Source organism: Embiotoca jacksoni, unplaced genomic scaffold, assembly GCF_022577435.1.
Source record: "Embiotoca jacksoni isolate LCO1_2020_lvr unplaced genomic scaffold, fEmbJac1.0.p SCAF_37, whole genome shotgun sequence".
Taxonomy (NCBI): Eukaryota; Metazoa; Chordata; class Actinopteri; family Embiotocidae; genus Embiotoca; species Embiotoca jacksoni.
In genome coordinates, this window is record NW_027185389.1 from 298,560 (window position 1) to 321,564 (window position 23,005).

Consider the following 23,005-nt stretch of genomic DNA (forward strand, 5'->3'; position numbering starts at 1 on the left):
ATTATTAGCATAAACATGTTATAATCAAATGCAGCATATCTGTCTTTCTAAAGCTATATATTAAAACATTTGATTTATTTCATGCTTCTTCTCTACATAAAGCTAGTTGTGTAGTTTTATGTGTTTTCCTCAATAAGCTGTGAAAGAAACTATGCAAATGGATTTGTAATTTATTTCCTTCTCCCATCAAAGTGTATGTAATGCACCACCTCTGCCACAGTTTGAACTCCCACTCCCTGCTTTGCATAGCCCAACTGATCTGGAGCACAGCGTCCATTTATAAACGACTATGAAGCCGTGTCATATGACTTCTGACTTGCCTGACAAAACGCTTGCCTGTTGTGAAATAACTCCACTGAATAATGGAAGCTTGAATTCAGTTTTCCTACTGACTTGACCCTGCAGCACTGTGTGTTATGTATGTGAGAGGTGGGAGGGTAACTATGGATACGACCTGTGAAGACGACACTGTGCTACTAAGCCGTTTCTATGTCGAGTTGGAATACAAAAGCAAATTACAAATTTATTTCAAAACTAAGCAAACATGGGCATCAGGTCATGAGTTTAAAACCATTCCTAGTGTTGTTTTGCAAGTCCGGAGTTTGTTTGTTTCTTGCAACCTCACTGACCTTTCTCCATATTTGTCTTTCAGACTGTTCACAAAGTCACTTCAGTGGATGGCCCCAGAAGTGGAGGCCAGATGGAAATTGGGTCACATGACCGCCTCCAGGAAGGCGCACTGAGCCTGGAACTGGCCAATGGGGTGAATCGCTACCCTAACGATGATGAGGCATCTATGGAAACAGAGCAGCAGAGGGCAGGAAGTGTGCCTCCGAGGCAATGCTGGGTGCCAGGACATGGGAAGGTCAGTGACACCCAACAACAGCAACCATGTTGGAGCAGCGGCAGCGGTACGACCCCTGGGAAACCCATCCACCATGCTGACGTGGAGGATGCCCACAATCTGGTGGCTTTTTCTGCTATTGCTGGCTCCTTGCCTCCTTCTTCCTCCTCCTCCTGCCTGCTCGTGCAGCCTAACACGGCCCAGCTGTATGAGAAGTTCACCCAGGAGACGGATGGTGGGGGGGCCCATGCCAGACTCTCTGCAGGGCCGCCTGAGGGAAGCTGCCAACCTCCAGAAGACCTGGACACCCTGCAGACAGCACTGAGCCAAGCCAAACATGGACACAAGCCCCCCAACTGCAACTGTGATGGTCCAGACTGTCCAGACTACCTTGAATGGCTGGAGAAGAAGATTAAGTTAGCGACCAGCGAGGAGCAGGGATCCTGCAAAATGGCCGATACCTCCCCGCACTTACAGCCTCACCTACAGCAACTCCATTTGCAGCATCACCCTCAGCCCTACCAACAGGTGAATGGGGGTCACCATCTATCTATTTCATGCTCCCAGCAGCAACAGCTAACTCAAGGCCGTCAGCCAGACCATGTGCCCTGCCCCAAACCACCAATCCCTTGCTCTCCGCAGGTGCTATCCATCGCCAAGGAAAAGAACGTCAGTCTTCAGACAGCCATCGCTATAGACGCCCTCACCCAGTTATCTGGCATCAGTCCACATACTGCCGGTTCTCCAGGTCAAATGTTCTACAGAAACAACCTCCACCAACACCACCATACCCAGAACATCCCATCTCAGCCTCCCAATGGCACTGGCTTGATCCCATCCTCTCCTGGCATCCATTCATCCTCCTCACGCTCGCAGTCCGTCCCTCCAGGACTACACACCAGCCAGCAGGCCCCGGCGTCATGCGAGCACCACAGGCCCCAGTCCCAAGGCCATCCACCCCATGCTGCCCCTCTCCCATCCTCTACCTCTCCCTTCCCGGGTCAGGGAAAACCTCCAGGGTTCAGCCCTGTTCCCCAGCAGCTGCAGCAGGGCTCAGGCAGAGGCTCCGAGCATAAGAATCCGTGGATGTGCGTGAAGTCGGAGCCCCAGTCTCACTTCGCCACCGCACCTCATAGCGGCTCCGACCCCATGTCAGAGCTCAAACAGTTGCTCGGTGACACCAGCGGCAAGTTCAGCAGTGCTCCTTTCAAGCTTCCAGTTGCACATCAACTCGGCTTGAACCAGAATGGGGGTATCCAGGCCCAGGACAGCCCAGCGTTGGTCAGGATAAAACAAGAGTCAGACTCCGCGGAGCACTACCATCACACTGCCTCCATGGGACATTACGGCATGGCTAACGGTCTACAGCACGGTCAGCTCTACCCGGGCACTCCGCTGTCTCCTGGCCAGGCGGCCATCAGCCACTCCACTCAGGCAGCTCTGCAACAGCACCTTCACTACAAGAGGAACCTCTTCTCAAACCACTCCTCTGGCTTCGGAGCACCGGGCCCACGTGCACCTCTGGTTTGCCAAAACTTGAAGAAATGGTGGCCGCAGATGGAGCCAGAAGGTTTGCTGCATATGGTCATCAAACAGGAACCCAAGGAGCCCAAGAAGAAAAAAAGCAGCCAAGGGTCTCCCGTCATCAAAGCTATGAGTGGGATGTTCACAGGCCCTCCGCTCCCCAAACCCAAACAGATAGTCATCAAGAAGACCAAGCAGAAAGCCTCCATGCCAACCTTCTTGCCTCAATCTCAGATCTCCATACAAAAACCACCGGTCCTCATGATGGACAGAGCCCCCATCCTGAGCGGCCTGCAAGCAGGTTCTCTCCCCTCTCTGCCCCGCCACAGTAACTTCACTCAGGCTGCTGCTGCTGCAGGCCTCCCTGCCCCAGCCCAATCTCAGGTATCAATTCCCAACCCCTTACTGACTCCCTCTTCCACTGCTTCTACTTCGTCGGAAAACACTCCAGCTCTCGTGGGCCTTCTACCCCCACCTGCGACCCCTGCAGTCCCTGCTATGTCAGAAGCAGCAGGCAGCCTGGCCTCCAGTAACACCAGCACCACCACACCTGTGACCTCCACGTCTCCATCCAGCACCTCAAAATTACTCATCAATATCGACCCGAAGTACGAAGAACTGATCCGCCAGTTTGAGGCTGAATTCGGGGACTCGGCCCCAGAGGCATCTGCCAGTCAGCCCATGGAGGAGACGGCTACAGCCTCTAATCCAGGGAGTCAATCCCTGATCAGTCCTCAGGACCTCAGTCCCACATCCACCTCCCAGTCGGTTCCCTTAGTTCCGAGCACTCAAGCCAGCTCCACGCCTCATTCAGACAAGCAGGAGATGGAGGTCAGCAAGGATGAGTCAGGGACCCAAAGGGAAGCACCCTTGAGCCAGGCATCCACAGAAAGACCCACGGAGAAGCAGTGTGACAGGGCCCCTTATGTTTCTGGACATCAGGAGGCCACTGTGGACAAGCAGCAGCAGCAGCGGCAGCCCAGAACGTTGGAGGACACGTTCAGCATGCCTTGTTCTCCGCTGCCTAAACGCATGAAGATCGAAGCCTCGGGTGACATAACAGTCCTGTCCACCACGTGCTATTCTGAGGAGGACACGCCGACTAAGGACAGCCTGCCCTCTTCTCCGTCTCTCAGAGGCTTCCTAGAGTCTCCTCTGCGCTACCTGGACAGCCCGACCAAGAGCTTGCTGGATACGCCTTCCAAGGATCTGCAGGCCGAGTTCCCCACCTGTACCTGCGTGGGTAAGTCTATGCATCAGTGCCTGTCGAAGCTTGTGTGGTTGCTGTCCATCCACAAGGTGAATTAGCACCTTTCAGTAATGTTTGAACAAATATCACACCACTTGAAACTCTACCCATTCATCTGTGAGTCAATAACAAATGTAAGTGATTCACTAAGTGCCATATAGCTGCAAGGGAGGGTAGATTGCATGTTTTGCGTGCTTTACTCTACTTATTGATCTACGTGGAGCCACTATTAGGTTTTTCATCCCCCTCTGCTGCAGCTCTTGTCTGGATGTTTGTTGACTGTCTCTAGGAGTGTGTGTGTGTGTTGCCAGGGTGTGTGGCCACAGCCATCCAGATTGCAGCAGAGTGAGGCAACGAAGGCAGGAACAATAGCAGTGGTGGCAGAAGGAGTCTTTTGTGTGGGTTTGGGTCTGGCAGGCAAGCAGAACACGGCCTTTGTTAGACAGAAAGGGGTTCAGTTCCGTAGTTTGGGTAGTACCGTGCTCATGTTATTCATTTACAGTAGAGTGGGTCGTCCTACAGTAGAAATGTATAATTTATTGATCATATTTAATACGACATATTTTGAATTAATAAAGAAAGATTGCATTTTTGTTAGCCTCAACAAGCACATTAGGTGAGTTTGGCCTTAGATACACCCGTGCTATTACAGTGTCCCTGTCCATGAAGTCATTTATTGATGACTCGGTATAGCAGAGTATGGCTGCTTTAGCTGCAGTGGGTAATAGTTCATTAACTTGGTGCAGTTACTAAATAATGAAAGACTGTGTTCTCAGGAAAGCTATTAAGAAATTACAACAGTTACTCGGTGTGAAACTGTAGGTCTATGAAGGATTAAGCTCGGTATACAAACCCTCGCTGTCCCTGAGCATCAAAGAAGCTGCACAGCAGGGGGAGAGCAGCTGCAGCAAAACACTTCCTAGCTGTGTGTTGTTACCGAGAGTAAAGACCAGCAGACAACTGGCCTTTAGAGAAAAGCTTGCTTACACACCACCCTATAAACTCCCTATTGGAATTAGACAGTGTCCAGCACACAGATATAGAGTATAGCCATGATCTACACACACACACACACACACACACACACATAATATACACACAGGAATTTAGTCTGACTCCTCCACTTCCTGCCATGAGCCACACCCTGGTGCTTCCCTGCACCGGGAGGGAATGTGACCTCATATTGCCTCTGAAACACACACACACACACACACATCAGTGATTGCCTACATTTTAGATAATCAGCTAATAGCATGTAGATAATGTTGTTATTCAGAGTGTTTGCTACACCAGAGGAGATACAGAAGTGAGAAACAGAAGCAGGAGCGTGTTGTTATGTAGTTGTCTGACAGTCCTGTTTTAAAATAGTCCAGTAGAGTGTGACATTTAATGTAGGACACTTACAGCTGCAGGATCACATGCAAAGATCAGCACAGAAGTCATAGCATGTGGTTAACAACCGCAGGCATGCGTAGGTCAATGGTCAAATGCGCTCACACGCTCGTACACAACATAAACACAGACGTAGACGACATGCACGCAGACACACCCTTACTCCCTATTAACACTCTTGCATACTGACTCATTCATCACTACCTAAAAAAAAAGCTTCTGCTTTCCAAAGTGTCTCCCAACACACACCACACCCTGGAGTCACCCGGAGCCCGCTGTCTGCACTCGGGGAGGATGTTTCTGTGTTTGTGTGAACTGGATGTCGCAATCGGTCACACACTCTTACGCTTCTCAGATGATTTAGCGACAAAGAAAACATCATTGACCCCAAAAATACACCAGAAGACATCCGCTGGAACTTTAGCCTTTTTTTTTTCTTTTTTCTTTTTTTTTTTTACAAAAACTCTGCAACAAGTGAAACGAGCAAAGTCGAGCTTCGCTCCTCGCTGAAGTAAGAGGACTTTTTTTCTGTTAAATATTTGCAACTTGAAAGAGACGCATTCAAAGAGGAAAACGCTCACTGGCTTCAAGCAGGATGTTATCTCGTAGCTGGTAGAATTGAGGCGTAGATATTTTAGTTTTTGTATTATTTGATCATTTGATGTGATGTACAAAAACATCTTTAAAACCGTAAAGTACTCTGCACCACAGAAGAACTGATAATACTGACTCAAACCTGATGTTACTGTCATGGTAGAAGAGTAAAATAGTTCATAGAGAAACACATCTGATGCCATTCTGCAAATTACAAAGAGAGTTTTGGAAAAGTAATCACCAAAAAACACTACGTTATAGTATTTATTTGAAGGGACGGTGAATACACTGTTATTAAGAGAATGAGTAAATTATTATAAGAGCATTATATTTTAATGTCTAATTTGTCACAGCGGTTTTTCGAGTCCAGGTTTGTATGGTCTTCTCACTGTGTACTGTCTCTGTTTTCCAAGAACAAATCCTGGAGAAAGATGAAGGGCCCTACTACAATCACCTGGGATCTGGACCTACTGTCGCCTCCATACGAAACCTGATGGAGACAAGGTGTGCTTCTCTTCTCTTCTCTTCTCTTCTCTTCTCTTCTCTTCTCTTCTCTTCTCTTCTCTTCTCTTCTCTTCTCTCTTCTTTGTCACTCCCTCCTCCCCCTCCCTCCCTCTTCCTGCTCCTCCTCCTCTCTAGCTACCTTCCCTCCTCCTCACATTTTGTCCTCAGGGAATCCGTGACCCAGAATCCAGCAGGAGAAACAGGAAATATCAGCATCATCAGCATATCACAGACAAAGCAAGAAGCACAGGAGTAGCACCAGATGACAGTTGAGACCGGGAGGAAGGAGGAAGGAAGATGGATAGATATCAAATTGCCACAGAAAGACAGAGAAAAGATAAAGCGAGTGGAAGATTGAAAAAAAAGGAGGGGGGGGGGCAAAGATGGATGACTTTTTACTTGCAAATACTGCACATACACACACACACACACACACACACACACACACACACATACACACACACACACACACACACACATAGCTAAATTCACTCTGTCAAATTAAACAAATAATCTCACAATCGAATTGAAGATAAAATCTATGGTTTTATAAATGAGGCAAAAGATGACATTTAACATTAGCCTTGAGGCCTCTAATCCAATCCATGTCACATACACTGTAATCACTAAACCAATCCAATAAGCTGTCTTTGTCTGCAGTGCATCAGCAGACTTGGTGTAAGAAAAAAAAGACAGAGCAGCAGAAGGGTCTCCTGCTTGTAATTTTAATAACCAAAGTGCAGCTGCTGCCTCCATAATGGAATTGTTGCTGTATCTTACATAAAACATAAAACTAATACACTGTTGTTTTTTTTAAGGATGAATTTTGTAGTTTTGTCACTGCAGAGTGCAAATATGAAGCCTTCCATCCTTTTCTCAAAACTGTGAACATAAACCCCCAATTTTTAAAACTACATTCACAAAACCTCTGACTCTTCTTGCAAAACCAGACATTCGCCTCAAAACAGTTTTCTCTGAAAACCAAACTATGTTGTCAGATCGTGCTCCGAGCCCGTCAGAATTAAAACACTACTGAGCAGTCATTGCACACAGCATAAAAAAAATAAGAAAGCACAATGTTCGCAACAAAAAATGGACCATGTCCACTATGAGGGCCTCTTTGCTGTTGGGATTTCTTCAGAAATTGCTAATTCTTCATCTCGCCCCCTTCCTCTTCCTCCACGTACCTCACACACTCTTCCTCTCTCCTAGTTTCTGTCCGTCGTTGATATGAACAAATTGTGTCTAACTGGGTGAAAATTGTTCACGGTTTTGCCGGAAGAGTGTGTGATTTAATAGATGGGTTCAGGCTCCTGATTATTTGGTTCAGAGAATGAAGTTTAGTGTTTTTAGCAATTCAGAAAAAACTGTGACGGCACTGAACAATTGCAGTGAGGCACATTTATCTGGCTGCTGTTCACTGAGAGGCTGGATTTCAGTGGGACTGAGTGAGTGGGGGATGTTTGTCCACTTTTTTGTTGTTTGAGTGATGACATAAGACGCTCAGGCCCCTATAGTCACTAGCCGACCTTTGACTTACTCCTGACCCCGGCCGGCCAGCCCCGTGGTGATAGAGACCTAATCCCCTCCCACTTTTTCACCCACCTCGGGGTGATTCACATTCAGCGGGAGCTCCTTGTGCTCGCTGTCACGCCACATCGGCTCAGAGGCTGAAGCTTGCACAAAGGCAGGTATCAAGCCGGCGGGAGACTTGATAGGAGCTGTGAGCACACATCTGACAAGTTCTGATGACCTGCGTTAACCGTGGACCCGGTGCAACCTCCGACCCCCCGCCCCTTCGCCTTTTCCGACATGGACCACAAACCTGATAGACTTGAACTAATATAAATGACTCAAAAGATGATGCGGTCACATGTCACAAACACCAGAAATGTCTGCTGGAGGAGGCCCCGGTGGCCGGCGAGGTGCAGAAGCCGGCGGGTTCTGGTTTACTCTGCCGTGTTTCTGTGAATCTCACCAGACCCTTGTGAACAACACACTCCTCGCCAGCTAGAGCTGCTGAGGTTGGCCCGTCGTACAGTACGGTACACTGCTGCTACCTCAGACTGCTGTAGGCGCAGAGACGACAACACGGGTTTAGAGCAGCGCAGTCAACACAAATAGGTGACGGTTCAATAGTCGTGATGATGAGGTCAGTTGTGACAAAGAAACCAAAGATTAACGTGTCAACAACTGCATTGTGTGTCCTGTTAACGGTCGGAATCAGCTGATGAGCTGCTGTTTAGATGTTATCAAGTGGTCATGTGTTGTCTTAGGATTTGAACAGTGTGGACAATTTGTTTTTATCAGCAAGCATTTGGCCAAGTGAATTTGTTTGATCAGATTCTTCGGCTCAGTATAAATTAATAACGTCAAACTTTTTCCTGCGTTTCGATGTTGAGTGTTTGATACTCGTATTGCAACAACTGAAATTGCTTCGATGCTACTGAAAAATGTTTTGACATTTTGTACCAGTTTACAAGTTTTGCTCCCATTTATGCAGAATTAAATCATCATCAGCCTCAGTAGTATTAGTATCATCGACTTGAGCAACACACCCATGTCGATAAAAATACTTAAATATTATCTTATTAGGACACCTTATTTTTTTAAACAATTCTGTCTAAGTTGTGTGCGCTGCAGTAAGTGAAGGCTCGGATCTACATTAGGATGCGAGGCATTCAGGGAACATCAGTAAATTGTAGAGTCTGCCGACATATGTCAATTGTAGCGCCAGAAAACAACCTGCACGAAGAGTTAAGATTTTGACCCTAATGTGTAACATATATTTCTTTTTCTCAAAGTGGATTTAACAAGTCATTTATCGCTCAGAAACCGGAATTGAAGTCAAGGTATTGGTACCAGTAACAAACTTTTTGAACGGCACCCAGGTGTGTTGGTTAGTTTAAGCAGATGAGGAGCGTGAGGCCATCAGCTTGCAGTCAGGTGAAGTCTTTGTGGTGCGCTCAAGTGCAACATGTGCGGCTTCAGGAAACAACAATGCAAAGTCAGCTTATGTCTGCAACAGACCTTTGAGGTTGGCTCGGAGGCCCTGAGGGTGCTGACACACAGAAAACACTGCAGCGTGTGTGTAAATGCAGGACATTGGAGAGTCAGGTTGATGTGTGAGAGTCCTTAAAGTCAGACTTCAGGGCTAGAAGCCATTCAGACTGCACACTCTGGACGTACACTGAAATAACTAAACTGTTTTTTTTGTGTGCGTGCAGGTATGGAGAGAAAGGGGATGCCATCCGGGTTGAGAAGGTGGTGTACACAGGCAAAGAGGGAAAGAGCTCACACGGATGTCCTATCGCTAAATGGGTAAGTAGCATGAAGGGGATGATAAGTACTGGCCTTTGGAGAGACTTGATAGTGTTAAGGTCTCTTCTTTTTTTTTTTAAGAGAGTTTATGTTTTAAAAGAATGTCTTTGAAAAAGTTTCTTAAAACTTTCAAACATTCGTGAGTTCAGTCGGTGCCGGATTGTTTTCAAGTGAAAAACAGAGAGGGTGGTGTTTGTTTTCGCATGTTTGTTCCACATGACAACAACGACAGCCAATCAGCAAAAGATTTATGCAGTGTGTGTGTGTGTGTGTGTAATGAGGTGTCCTGGGGAGACACATAGGGCGAGTTTGTCATCCACAGTGAGAAAACCAGCAGGAGGTCTCACAGTAACGACTGGCCGGCCTCCCCCCTCGCAGTGTCACCCTTGACACATCCTGCTAATGACTTTATGGATTCAAAACAGCTATTTGACTGAGGGAGGGTGACTGTGTGTGTGTGTGTATATATATGTTGGAGATTTGAAGTGTGGAAAGCGGGCGTGCACATATACATTTATTATTTTCGGTATGAAACAAAATATGCTGAATATTTGTGTTTTTTGCCCATCAGTGTATTTTTATAGTGTAAAAATGGTCTGATCTATGTGTGAAATGTACCTTATAGCGGTATCTGTAGTGTCAATAACTCTTCAGGTAAATTGATTTGACCAATATTAGATTTAGGATTGGTATTTAGTCGCCAAAGCAGGTCAGATTTCAGTACAGGTGTTAAACATCCTTCCAAAATAAAGTGCTTCTCATTGTGTCACACGTGTAGAAACAGCATATTTATGTGCTGGAGATCTGCTGGAGACATGTAGTAACTACAAATAAGAAAATTGTAGGATTTGCGGCATTTTATTCTAGTTATACGTAACTCTGTATTAAAATCAGAGAACTTTTGTGAGGAATTAAAAGCTGAAAATCATCAGAATCTTTGTTCCTCGTCAGGTGTTCCGTCGGAGCAGCGAGACGGAGAAGCTGCTGTGTCTGGTGCGCCATCGCGCGGGCCACCACTGTGCCAACGCCGTCATCATCATCCTCATCATGGCCTGGGAAGGAGTCCAGAAGGGCCTAGCTGACAAGCTGTACCGGGAGCTCAGCGACACCCTCACCAAATACGGCAACCCCACCAGCCGACGCTGTGGCCTCAACGATGAGTGAGTCACGGATGGCCAGTTATGGCACTTGTTGTTCGAACAAAGTTGGTGAATGAGCCAACAACAGGCAGCCTGTGTTTTTCAGGATTTAATCACATCGCTGCAGCTTCACTGCATTAAGGATTGGCATTTCAGTACTATTCGATATTTGCTAGAAACTAGCAGACTGTTAATAAAAAAAAAATAAACTCCCCACTGCAGACAGACAGAAAGAGTCTCACACCATAAACTGAGGCTCGACAAATGCCATCAACCCTCGCTTATGACAAAGCTGATGGGAAACGTGTTTAGTTTCATCTTTGAGGCGAGGACTGTTGTTTGTCTGCATGTCTAACATCACATTTCCATTTGGCATTGCTGTGGTAGACTTATGATACACTAGCTTTACCTGTTTTTGTAGTTTGCACTGCTCTCTGAACTTTTTCGACAGTTGCGGTCTTCTTTGCATGTTTCTGCTGTTTGTACTGTAGTATCTAATCTCACAGCAACACACACGTTTTAACTGTAGCCTGGGAAAGTGTTCTTCTCCTCCTTTTGATGTTTGATAATAGATAACAGCTTTTAGGTACATTACTGCCACCTGCTGGTGGTGTTAATGCGTTACAACTAGAAGCAGGTTAAATCAAGGGAAATAAGACTTCATAAGAGTCACATAAATTATTTGATTTATGACTTTTCATGACCCATCCCTGCATGCATGTTGGGTATATTGGTCATAGAGAAAGAGAGGGAAGAGTTATTTTTGAACCATGTGCCAAACTGTTTTCTCTCAAAGAATCATATTCAGGAAGAATATAACACCAAATGAAGTAATCTAAAAATGTGGTTGGTTTTACAGACCAAACCAAGCAGCTGAGGCTCAGTGGCCTTATCATGTGGGATTAAAAAGGCATAGAAAAGTTTACAAACTTAATTATCAGACAAAATAATAGCGCATGCCCAAAAACAAAATAGTGTATTCGTGTTTCAGATGATCAGTGTACACCTTTTATGTCATACATGTCTGTGTTCACTTTGTACCTACTCCCATAATTAACCATAAATAGATGTTAACACGCTTGTTTAGATATAAACCGGCTTTGGTTTAGATATGAAAACTACTGAACTCTATTAGGATGAGAAAATAAGTCTTACTTCCTTCTTAACCCTCCAACGGCTTCGAATCAGCCTTTGTGCTGTTACAATAAATGTTTTCTTTCAACTCTATTTACCTTGATTAATACAAGGTGTGCATTGCACAGTGCATACACAAAGTTCAGATAAAATAAAAACATTTCAAGAAATAAAAGCTTCTTGAAACATTTAAGACGCTATGAAACTTTTAGCAAATGTCCTCGCTGACATTTCTCTCGCATATAAAGCCCGCACACATCGTGTATGACTGAAGCTGAGCGTGTGCTCGCTGTCTCCCCCTGCAGTCGTACTTGTGCCTGTCAAGGCAAGGACTCCGAGACTTGTGGTGCTTCCTTCTCCTTCGGCTGCTCCTGGAGTATGTACTTCAACGGCTGCAAGTACGCCCGAAGCAAATTGCCGCGCAAGTTCAGGCTACAAGGAGATCGCCCTGAAGAGGTACTCATCCCATCGGAGCCACCTCTTTTGGAGAATTTTACCAGAATATATTAATTCTAATAATAAACACTTATGATCCATGTTTTCGCTCTTCAGGAGGAAAAAATCAGGGATAACTTCCAGCATCTGGCAACTGAGGTGGCTCCTTTGTACAAGCGGCTGGCGCCACAGGCCTACAGTAACCAGGTTTGTTGCACAGACAGACGCCCATCAGTGTGCACTTATTCTGCAAGTCTTCACACAGTAACAACCTGATGCCATCGACACTTTTCATTTTGCTCACACATCAAGGCCATAGCTGTCACATAATGATGAATTCCAGGCAAGAGAATCTACTGGCTTAAAGTTTGACATACGGCAGCGAACCTTAACTGCTGTGTGTGTTGTCTGTCTAAGGAAGACAGGGAAATATAAATCTTAGTTTGCCTGTACCTGGTTTTAAAGTTACCTTTGTCCTCCACCTCAGTGCCAGTCAGAGCTCTTAGCTCCAGAATGCCGGCTGGGCTCGAAGGAAGGCCGTCCGTTCTCTGGAGTCACCGCTTGCATGGACTTCTGTGCCCACGCTCATAAAGACCAGCACAACCTCTACAACGGTTGCACGGTGGTAAGATCACTCATCATCCTCTAAAATTTGTGTTTTGGGACAATTGGGCTGTAATAAAGGATATATCTTGATTCATCCGTCTCTCCCCGTCGCTCTCTGTTAGGTTTGTACTTTAACTAAGGAGGACAACCGGGCGATTGGGGAAATCCCCGAGGATGAGCAGCTCCATGTGTTGCCTCTTTACACGATATCCCTGACCGATGAGTTTGGCAGCGAGGAGGCCCAGCGCCTCAAGATGAAGACGGGAGCCATCCAGGTGCTTCAGGCTTTCCGTCGCGAGGTTCGCAAGTTGCCCGAACCCGCCAAGTCCTGCCGACAGCGGCGACTGGAGGCCAAGAAAGCTGCCTCGGAGAAGAAGAAAAGTAAACTCATGCAGCAGGCAGGAGAGACGCCGGAGAAAACAGTGGTCAAGACTGAGGTCTGCATCGCCAGCTCCCCTCAACCCCAAGGCAATAAAGGTTAGTGATGTATTACTCATCTGATGTGTGATTTTCCAATTTCAGTCAGTTTCACATTAAAAGCTCTGTTAAGAGATGATGGGCTTCCGTCTACTGAAAGGTAGACGACTTCTAATTTGAAATGGATACAGGAAGTGTAAGGCCCAATCCCAATTCCCCGTTTTGGCCCGACTACCTGGCCCTTTCCCTCCATTTTGCACCGGGTCGGGGAGAGTGTCCCATTTCTTTAAGGGATCGAGGGGAAGTGGTCATCTAGCCCTCCAACTGGCCCTCCAAACGGAGTAGTAGAAGAATGCTTTGCAAACTGAAGCAACATAACATGAAAAACGGTCCTTAAAATAAATACATAAATTTAAAAAAAAATTACCATTTTGTAATCTGAAAGTGCAGTTTTGGGATAATAAATCTATTTCTGGTGCAAACAGATTGAATGAAGTCTCCTTTGAGATACACTATTTTGTCATCATACTGTGTATTTCAATAAAATTAATAATCATTTTCCAGAGACTTACAAACTTAAACTTAAAACATCTCACATTTCCAAAGAGAAATTGAACAATTAAAATCTGGAATAATTGAAAAAGATGACTTGTTTAGTTGAATTTTTAACTAAACTTTCCTTTTTTTCAAACTACCAGCAATTCTAAAACAAGAGGTGAAGCCCAACATCAAGAAGGAGCCCTACAACGGATCAATAGATGGATACCCTGTGCAGGCAGCAGACCCATTCAATAACCTCTATTCACACCCTGCCTTCTATGCAAGGGGAGGCCTCCCCACAACTGGCCAGCCCTCTGCACCGGACGCAGTTAATGGTTACCACCCCGGTCTGCCTGCAATGCCCTACGGCTACTACAACTACCCGCCCAATGCACTTTTCCCCCCTAAGCTGAGGACCTATGAGGGTCGAAACGGCTCTTTGCCCAAACCAGGCACTAAGGCTGTCCAGGTGGACCAGAAACCTGACATTCACAGCCTCCAGGCCAGACTGGCCCAGTCCTGCCCGAGCCACCTGGAGCAAACCAGCCATCCAAATCACAGCGCTTATACCCAGCCGGCTGACTACAGCCAGTCCCGTCCTTCCTCTGTCTCCTCCGACTCCTCCAACAGAGGCACTCCACTCATCAAACAGGAGCCTATGGATGTGCCAGTCTATGAAGGCACATTGCCAAGCCAGGCTGGTGCCAACATGTCGAGAACCACCCCACAGCCTGTGGGCTGGCCAGGGCACAAGCTCAATGGAAGTATTATTCCCACCACCTGGGAGAGTCATCTACACCATAAACAAAGTCCCGAAGCCTCTTCATTGAACCCCGACAAGCAGCAGTTGCAGCAGTTTCACCAGCATCCCCAGCAGCGGCAGCCCTCTCCGTACCCCCAGCAGTGGACACCTTACCCTGGCTCGAAGGCACTGATGGTTTCCCCGGCCCCGTCACCGTCCCTCCAGATACCTCTCTCTCCATGTCCGTCCCCTCACCTCGGCACAGCGCTGCAGGCTAACATGCACCAAGGCTCCACACGTCCCTCCACCCCTCACCTAGGTACACCACAGCCCGGCGCCTCTCACTCAGGCTCAGTTACTCCACAGCCGGGCACCCCGGGCCCGGGAACCCCCAGGCACTGGGTCAGCCCTGCTCCTAGCCCGCAGCCAAACGCTTGGGCCATGGGGCCTGCGGCATATAGTCCTGGTTTGAAGCACAGCAATCATGCGGGAGCCTACCCTGACAAAATCTGGTCCAAAACCGGGGAGAGTCGGTGTTCCACTCCCGTGGGGCTCCAAGAGAAGGTTTGGAAGTCTTGTGGAGGTTTAGTGGCAGGCAGCACCCCTTCACCCGCCCCCGAGGGACGCCTCTTCCCCAACGCCCTGCAGCAGTCAGATCAGGCCTACTGCGACCCCAGCCACGCTGAGAGCGACGCTAAGAGCACCCGGCATCGCGAAGACTACGACAGCGAGGTGTGGTCGGACAGCGAGCACAACTTCCTGGATCCCCACATCGGCGGTGTGGCGGTAGCGCCGGCCCACGGCTCCATCCTGATCGAATGTGCCCGTCGGGAGCTACACGCCACCACTCCGCTCAAAAAGCCTGATCGCTCCCACCCCACCCGCATCTCCCTGGTCTTCTACCAGCACAAGAACCTCAACCAGCCCATGCACGGCCTGGCTCTGTGGGAGGCCAAGATGAAGCTGCTGGCTGAGCGGGCGCTGCAGAGGCAGCAGGAAGCGGCTCTCCTCGGCCTCTCCCAGGAGGAAATCAAGGCGCTCGGGAAGAAGCGCAAGTGGGGCGCTGCGGCGGCAGGTGCTAGTCCAGGACCTGGACAATCTAAAGACAAGAAGGAGGGGCCGGTGACGCGGTTATCGCCCACGTTCTACACCACCTCTATGGTTACTGTGTCTCCCTATGCCTTCACCCGCCTCACTGGGCCCTACAGCCACTTTGTCTGAGGCCAGACGGACACAGACGGACTGATAGCGACGGAGTGGTGCAGTGGAGGGCTGGAGAGAGCAACGAGCAGGTTGAATGTCTCTCGGCCGTCCCGCAGTCTGGCATCTCTCCATCCTGCCCCCTCCACAGTCCACATGGAGGAGGGGACGTTTTTATTGTTTTTTACCTCATGTCAGGCAGTGGTTTGGGCTTCAGACACACTGCCTGTGGTGCTCTTCCTCTCTCTTCCCTGGAGAGGAACTCCATTGCTTTTTCTTGTTTATAGAATTTTAATGATTCTAATTATTGCTATTATTATCAATATTATTATGATTGCTATTGTTACTGTCAATGTTGTTATTACAGGTATTATTATAATGAAGACTTGTTTGTTTGTTTTTTTTATTATTGCTGTTTTCATTAATGTTATTATTAATGAGGTGATTGTTTTTTGTTTATATATTTTTTTAAATCAATCAGCCTGAGTCTAACAGACTCAGTCAGTTGCTTTTTCCATGTTTGGAATATGTGTACCCTTTTTTTTTTTTTTCCCCCCGTTTGATTTTCTTTGTTCTTGTCAATCTTAAAGCTGTACTTAAGAGGAGGAGCCCGTTATCTGCCTGACAAGACAGCAAATCAATATTAGGGCAATCACAATCAGGGCTGTGTACAAAAAAAAATATCAAGCTTGTTATAGATATATATATATTTCTATATTGACAGCCAGTTTAAGTCCTCATAAAAGGATAATTTTGATTATTACCATCTGAATTTTGTTATTTCGGCCCTTGTGAGGATTGTTCAAATTTACTACTCTTAAAAAAACAAAAAAATCGAGTCAAAGCACTCTGTGTCCGAATTATCAGTTGCAATGCACTGATACAATCCCTCAGACCTTTTAGATGTGTCAAACACACAAAACCTCAGCCAATTGGAAATCTGATATTACGCGTGCACGGCAGAAGAGCAGCGGTTGGTTTCGGCTGTCGTGCGTCTGTGCGCGGACGAGCTGGAAGGTTAAAACTGAGCTCTGAACTTATAACCAAAGCTAATCATCGCGATGCAAAAAGTAAAGAAACGTCCAGGTTAAAAACAACTGCAAAACATTGCTGCTTGTCTTGTCGTTAAGACGATGTGCTCCTCCTCTTCACTCCACCTCCCCCTCCCCTCCACCCCTCCACCCCAGCTATCGACTGGTGCTCAGCTTCCGGCTCTGATCTGATTTCCATCCCGCTACTCTTCATGGCACTTGAAGCTTTATTAAGGTGCTCGAAATCAAATTTGGCTCAAGTGGTATTTGCAAGTAAATATGTTTGTTTTTTGTCGAAGTGACGTACCAGAATGGAAAAAAACTGCAGTTCCAGTACCCCACAAACAGGCAAAGATAAGTGATACTATTTGCAAATGCGATTTAACCCAAATCTGCTATTACAAAATAGAGATGGAGCAGGTGGCACTCTTTATCTTCCTATAACATTCAAGTAAGGGTGAGCACTTCCCACTGTAAACTCTAGAGGGCAGCAGCGACTGCCGTTTCAAGGTAGTGTGCGCAAACAGACCTACAGGCGCTTGAGATTCAGAAGCCAGTGTTGCCTTGCTGCTCTAACCAGCCACGGCCAGTAGAGGGCGATCTCACACCCGGTTTGCTGACCACGGATGGGACGGGACGGGACTCTCCAAAGCAGCACGAGGCGAAGTTTGATCTTTTTGTCCCATTGTGGCACAAATGTAAAGGAAGTCTCGAGATGCTCTTTGGGAAGTCCATCCTGGGTCCGAGCAGGAGGAAAACAGTAGTGCTTTTGGTGCTCCCACACACACACACACGTACATACACACACACACACACACACACACACACACACACACACACACACACACACACACTGGTGCTCTCCTATTACACTTGATTTACTGTGAAGGGCCCACTCCTTCCCTCTGCATGGTGCTGTCATCTTCGAGCAGAGCGAGGCGTGTCCTTTCCGCAGGCACCTTTGTCGCCACAGAGCCAGCCAATCAAAGTGGCCGCCCTGTGGTCACATGCTCCGTCATCAGTCTCAATAACTGGTTCCTTCATAGAGGAGATTTTAGTCCTTTAGTGTGGCGTATGGTGGTTTTGTCTCAAACAAAGTACACTGTACAGGGCAGAGAAAGCACAGTCCTTCCTCGCATTTCTTGGTAAACCCAATTAGCAGTGCTTTTCACAGAGAAAACGGTGCTGAGAGATAAAAGGGAAAACTGTTGAAAAACAACTGCATCTGCTGGGAGTCGGCGCCAAAAAAAACCCCGCATCGAATCAATGAATCTCTCACTTTGCGTGCGAGTTTGGTCCGAAAACGGCGCAAACGCATGACCGTGTGAAAGAGAAGAACCAAAGAGAGAGATCATTTGATAGCCCGGCTTAGAGTCCTGTAAATCGACCATTTTCATTTTCTTTACGGTCACACGCTTGTTTTTAAAAAAAAAAAAATTAAAAATTTAAAAAAATTTAAAAATGAAAACGAGAGACTAAAGAGAACTCGAAACAAGCCGACTCCTAGCTGCTGGCCGGTTGTTTGGGTCGAAGCCCTGGTCATCTGTGAAAAGACCCTGTTACCTCCTCCGAGGGTCTCCAGCTCTCTACCTCACGCCGTAGAGACACTGGTCGCAATCACAACTTGCTACTGAGGGCAGAGAATCATGCATGTCCCTTCGTGTGCTCGAGATCTCCACACTCATTTTTAACCTGCATTTTTTATTTTTATTTTTTATTATTTTTTTTTTTTAATTTTTTTTTACTCTTATTTATTACTACATGGTGATGATGATAATGATTGTCTTTGATGTTATTGGGTTTTTTTTTTCATCTTTTTTTTTTTTTTTTTTATATAGCTAATACAAATTGTACATAGAGAAGAAAAGATTTATAAAAGCACTTTTAATCTTGATTTTAATGACAAAAAGAAAGAGCCGATTATTGACAACTTGAAGCTTAATTTCTTTTTTTCCTTTTTTTTTTTTTTTTTAATTTTCTCAAGAGAGAGATAAAAAAAATGTAAATATTAAACTATTTAGGTAAGATTATTTAACTGGTGAAGAAAGTAACTAAACCATGAATGACAAGGGGGTATTTTGAAGTCTCTGACAGCCCTTAACAACAGTGAACAACACGGGGTCCCGATGTGTTGTGTGTAAATGTGTGCTTAGTAACACTGCTGTTTTGCTTTCGTACGTACTGTACCCCCCTGTCAGCATGTGACTGACAGAGCCCTGTCACTCTGAAATTTAATTCCCGGGCCCGATTATGTTAAACCACACTCAACTTATTCACCGACGACGGTCCCCAGACAAAAAAAAATTTAGTTTTAGAAATGTTTTGGCAGTATCAAAATCCAAATCTAAACCTGCAAAATACCAAAATTCCTATTTTGTGGTTATCAGAAGTCTGCTGTCAGTAAGCCAACAATAAATCTCTTTCAGTAGCCATGTACTCGATGCGTGCGGTATCTTGTTCAAAGAAATGGTTTGACTTTTTGCTTTTGGGAAATGTGTTTTGTCGCTTCCCGTTCGATGAGAAGGTCGATTGCCGCTTTTATGTCCGTACATTAAATACGCTTGCGGCTGGTTAGCCTAGTTTAGCACGAAGACCGACAACAGAAGGGAAATTGAGTGAAATCCGCCTGTCAGCAACTTTTAAGGTTGGCAGATTTTGTTTCCCATGCTTAAGGTGAGCTAAGCTGAGCTATCTGTTAGCTGTATCTTCGTATTGAACATGCAGAACGAAAAGTGGTGCCGATATCTCATCAAAATCTGAACTAGAAAGGAAATGTCCAAACGTTGAACTATCTCTTTTCATATAACCGCATCCGAGGGGTGATTTTTTAGGAACATATTGAGCCAGTCCGAGGTGAATCAGTGGGTGATGTTTTAGTGAGCTATAGCCCAGCGATCTTTGTCAGTTGTGTTAGACTATCAGGTAAGAGACTGCTTCCCTGCTTGTTTAGATGTATCTATTATTATCATTATTATTATCTGCTTTAGCTTTCATAATAGCACATTGCAGAAAAATCCACAATGCCCCTGTGCAAGACACCAGATGTTTAGTTTGTAATGATAATTATGTGACTTCATAAATCATGGCTAACAGTAGTTTGACCGGTACAGTAACAGGGCCTATTTTACTGTTTGGGCATAATGCCTGGTCCATATTATACAGACTTACCTAAGAAAGGGTGCTAAAGATAGGGTGTAATTTGACTTTGCAAATTTCTAAATGTCTCACAAGTTTCGGTGGATGGTTTTCACGAGAGGCGCCACCTCTCCCGAGACGGTGGCGGTGGTGGTGGTGGTGGTGGTGGGTCGGTCATCCGGTGCTATGATGCTACACCTCAAAATTCACTGTGTACAAATGGGGGATAAATGATTACCACGAATATTTTTCTGAGCTCTTCGAATGTCAAGACAAAAAAAAAACTATACTTTTGATTAAAGCAGTTTCAAAAGATGGGAAGCTGCCCTGGTGCTGACTTTATGAAAAGTCTTTTGTTACAACGCTACAAATTTACATCTCTTTTTGAGGGCAACTGAAGGCAAACAGTTGATTACGTTCTCTATTAATATTCATTCCATATTGTACTTGAATTCATTTAAACTAGGATGAGATATAGAATCATATTATATGAAGACTGTTATCTGGGTTTCACATTTGGTACAGCGCAAGTACCAGAGGCTATTAAAAACATCTTTTGAGTATGTTGTACATGTTCCTGTTAACTGAATGCTAAGATATTTGAACAAAACAAGAATTGTGTACTGCCTCCCTCTTCCTCTATCTTTAGTCATGCACTTCCTTTAATCCCCCCCCCTCTCTTTCTCTTTAAGCCTTGTATATTTTGTCTTTTTCCAAAACACAAACATAGATATACATATGCATCTCACTGTGTACGGCCCACTTTTAAACACCTAATTTAATGAACACTTTCCAAATTCGGGATGGAGACTTGGACCCTGGCCCCTACAAAAAAAAAGAAAAAAAAAAAAAAAAAAAGAAAATTAACCCACACAACTGGCAGCTACATTCCTTTTTGAGTTCTAGGATTGTTCTCGGTTCTTTATTTTTCATGTCAAGGATGCAGTATGTAAAAAAATAGTGTTTTTGTTCAGTCTCTCTCTCTTTGTAGCTGTATGGTGTATTATGTGAATACATAGTGTATGTGGTAAAAACCCCACAATATTGTTTTATGTTGCGCGATAAATAAAAAAAAAAAAAATTTAAGTGATACAAGTTTGGTGAAGTTTAATTTCCTCGTTCAGCTGTAGTGTAATATTAATTAGAGAAAGCCAACAGAGTGCCACAGAAACTGAGTTTGCAATTTGTTGCAACTGGCAAAATTTCAGTTCAATTAACTTTTTTTTTTTTTTTTTTTTTTTTAAATGAATTTCCAAATCATAGGCTAAGTCATTTCAGCACACTTTACATAGTGATGCCCAGACCTTACAACCTTACATAAAACCCCAACAGAGCAAGCACTAGAAGAGAGCAGGGAAGAGAAACTTTCACGACAGAGTAGAGGAACAATGCTCAGTGCATCAGGATAGATGCTTAGGCCTTGAGTAGCATACCTAAGGGATAGTTCAGGGTCATCTGCCAGCCCCAATTATAAGCTTTTATCAAAAATAAAAACTTAAAGCCTAATCTTAAAAGTAGATAAGATGTCCGGCTCCGACCTGGGAGCTGATCTCACAGGACCGGGGCCTGAAAGCTAAAGAGCCATTGTACTTTTTTTTTTTTTTTTTTAAACTATACGAGTCACAGGTAAGCCTGAAGCACTCCATTAAGATCTCTAAGACACAGTATGATGGATCTAGGTTATTAAGGGATTTCTATTTAAGGAGAAGGGTTTCAAAATCTTTTCCAGAGGCTGAAGTGGGAGGAGAATGATCTCTCTTCCGCTCTTGCGGTTGCATTTTGGATCATTTGGAGGCTTTTCAGTTATTGTGACACGCTGGTGGTAAGAAGTTACAGTTTCAGCATTATTCTGAGACAATAAAAAGAACAGGCAGTCCAAGAGACTTCCTTTGTGTGTGAATGAAGGTATATCTCAGTCAAAAGTAACTCACAGGTCCCTCTCGGTAGTACTGGAGGCCAAGCAGAGTAACTACATGGTTAGTGTGTTTTTGAAGGTTTGAGTGTGAAACAAAATAACTTGAGTTTTGTCTGAATTTTAGTATTTGGTAGAAAATTACAGGTTCAAACACGCTTGAAGTTTCACCAACTAATTTTTTTCATCTGCGTTCTTGATTCAACCAAAAGGGACTTCACCGCATGAAACACCAAACAATTTCTAACAAGGTTTTGACGGGGATTTTGGTGCAGACTCCAGGGACAGCGTGGTTGCAGAGTGCTCTGCGGGAGGCTGTCTGAGCCCAACCCAGTAAAGAGTCATCTGGTGGTAGGTTGGGCTGCAGTGGTCATCGCTGCCTGCGAAACAAGCAAGAGGAACATTGAGGAAAAAGCTCCGTATTTGAATGGTATAACAAGTAATAGAAGGTCTGACACGTGTAGTGATTGGATAAATGGGATGTGTCCAAATATAAATGGAAATGTATGCAGTGTTTCATAACAAACACATAAACTGTATAACATAAAAAGTATTGGCCCTAGCACAAACCCTGTGGAACTCCATGACAAAAATTATATCTGCATGTTATAAATACTATTTAAACTAGCCTACTGAGGTTCCTTTAACCCCAATGACATGTTTCTGGCTCTGTCATAAAATGTTGTGATCAATGGTCTATAGAGATGAGTTCACTGCATCTAGAGAAGATTGGTGACTTCACCCAGTGCTGCACTATGATGTACTCTCCATCCTACCTATAAATTGTCAAACAAACCATTCCTCTGCAAATGGCTACTTCAATGTTAGGGAAAGCATATCTGATTTGAAATCTAAAGGTGGATTGCAAGGGCGTATTGACACTGGGGGATCCAAATGACATATGTCGTCTAAAATGTCATAAAATAGTCATACTATACTAATGATATTCTGTGACCATATTTGGACGAGCTGGGGAGGAGCGAGCGGTGGCTCTGACTCCATCCGAATGGGAATCCGAGGCCACTACGCCCCGCCCACCGATCCTCACTGCACCACAGGCCTGTCAATCAAAAAGAAACGCCCTTTTTTGAGACCTAATATCTAATTAACGATGGGATCATTTTCAGCGGGACCTACTGAAAACTAATAAGGAGCAGCTCTTTAGCTAGGGTCATTCCTACCCCCACTAACTAATTTCTTGCCAAATCTAACAAACACACAAAGTATTTTTTTGTATTTTTTTTTCCGTGAACTCGCTGATTCTCCTCTTATTTAAATGGCGTGCA

General features: G+C 45.2%; 1 protein-coding gene across 2 annotated transcripts in view; it reads left to right on the forward strand.

Annotated features, from left to right (window-relative positions):
* The window catches only part of tet3 (tet methylcytosine dioxygenase 3), a 35,648-nt gene extending 14,755 nt beyond the window's left edge, over window positions 1–20,893 (forward strand). For both annotated transcript variants that reach the window (XM_069166230.1, XM_069166229.1), the window contains 9 exons: window positions 653–3,611; window positions 6,017–6,107; window positions 9,335–9,428; window positions 10,380–10,588; window positions 12,007–12,157; window positions 12,254–12,343; window positions 12,624–12,761; window positions 12,865–13,219; window positions 13,858–20,893. In XM_069166230.1, coding sequence (XP_069022331.1) covers window positions 701–3,611; window positions 6,017–6,107; window positions 9,335–9,428; window positions 10,380–10,588; window positions 12,007–12,157; window positions 12,254–12,343; window positions 12,624–12,761; window positions 12,865–13,219; window positions 13,858–15,662 — 5,844 coding nt within the window. In that variant the 5' untranslated portion in view covers window positions 653–700 and the 3' untranslated portion in view covers window positions 15,663–20,893. The remainder of the gene's footprint in view (window positions 1–652; window positions 3,612–6,016; window positions 6,108–9,334; window positions 9,429–10,379; window positions 10,589–12,006; window positions 12,158–12,253; window positions 12,344–12,623; window positions 12,762–12,864; window positions 13,220–13,857) is intronic.
* The last annotated feature ends 2,112 nt before the right edge of the window (window positions 20,894–23,005 follow it).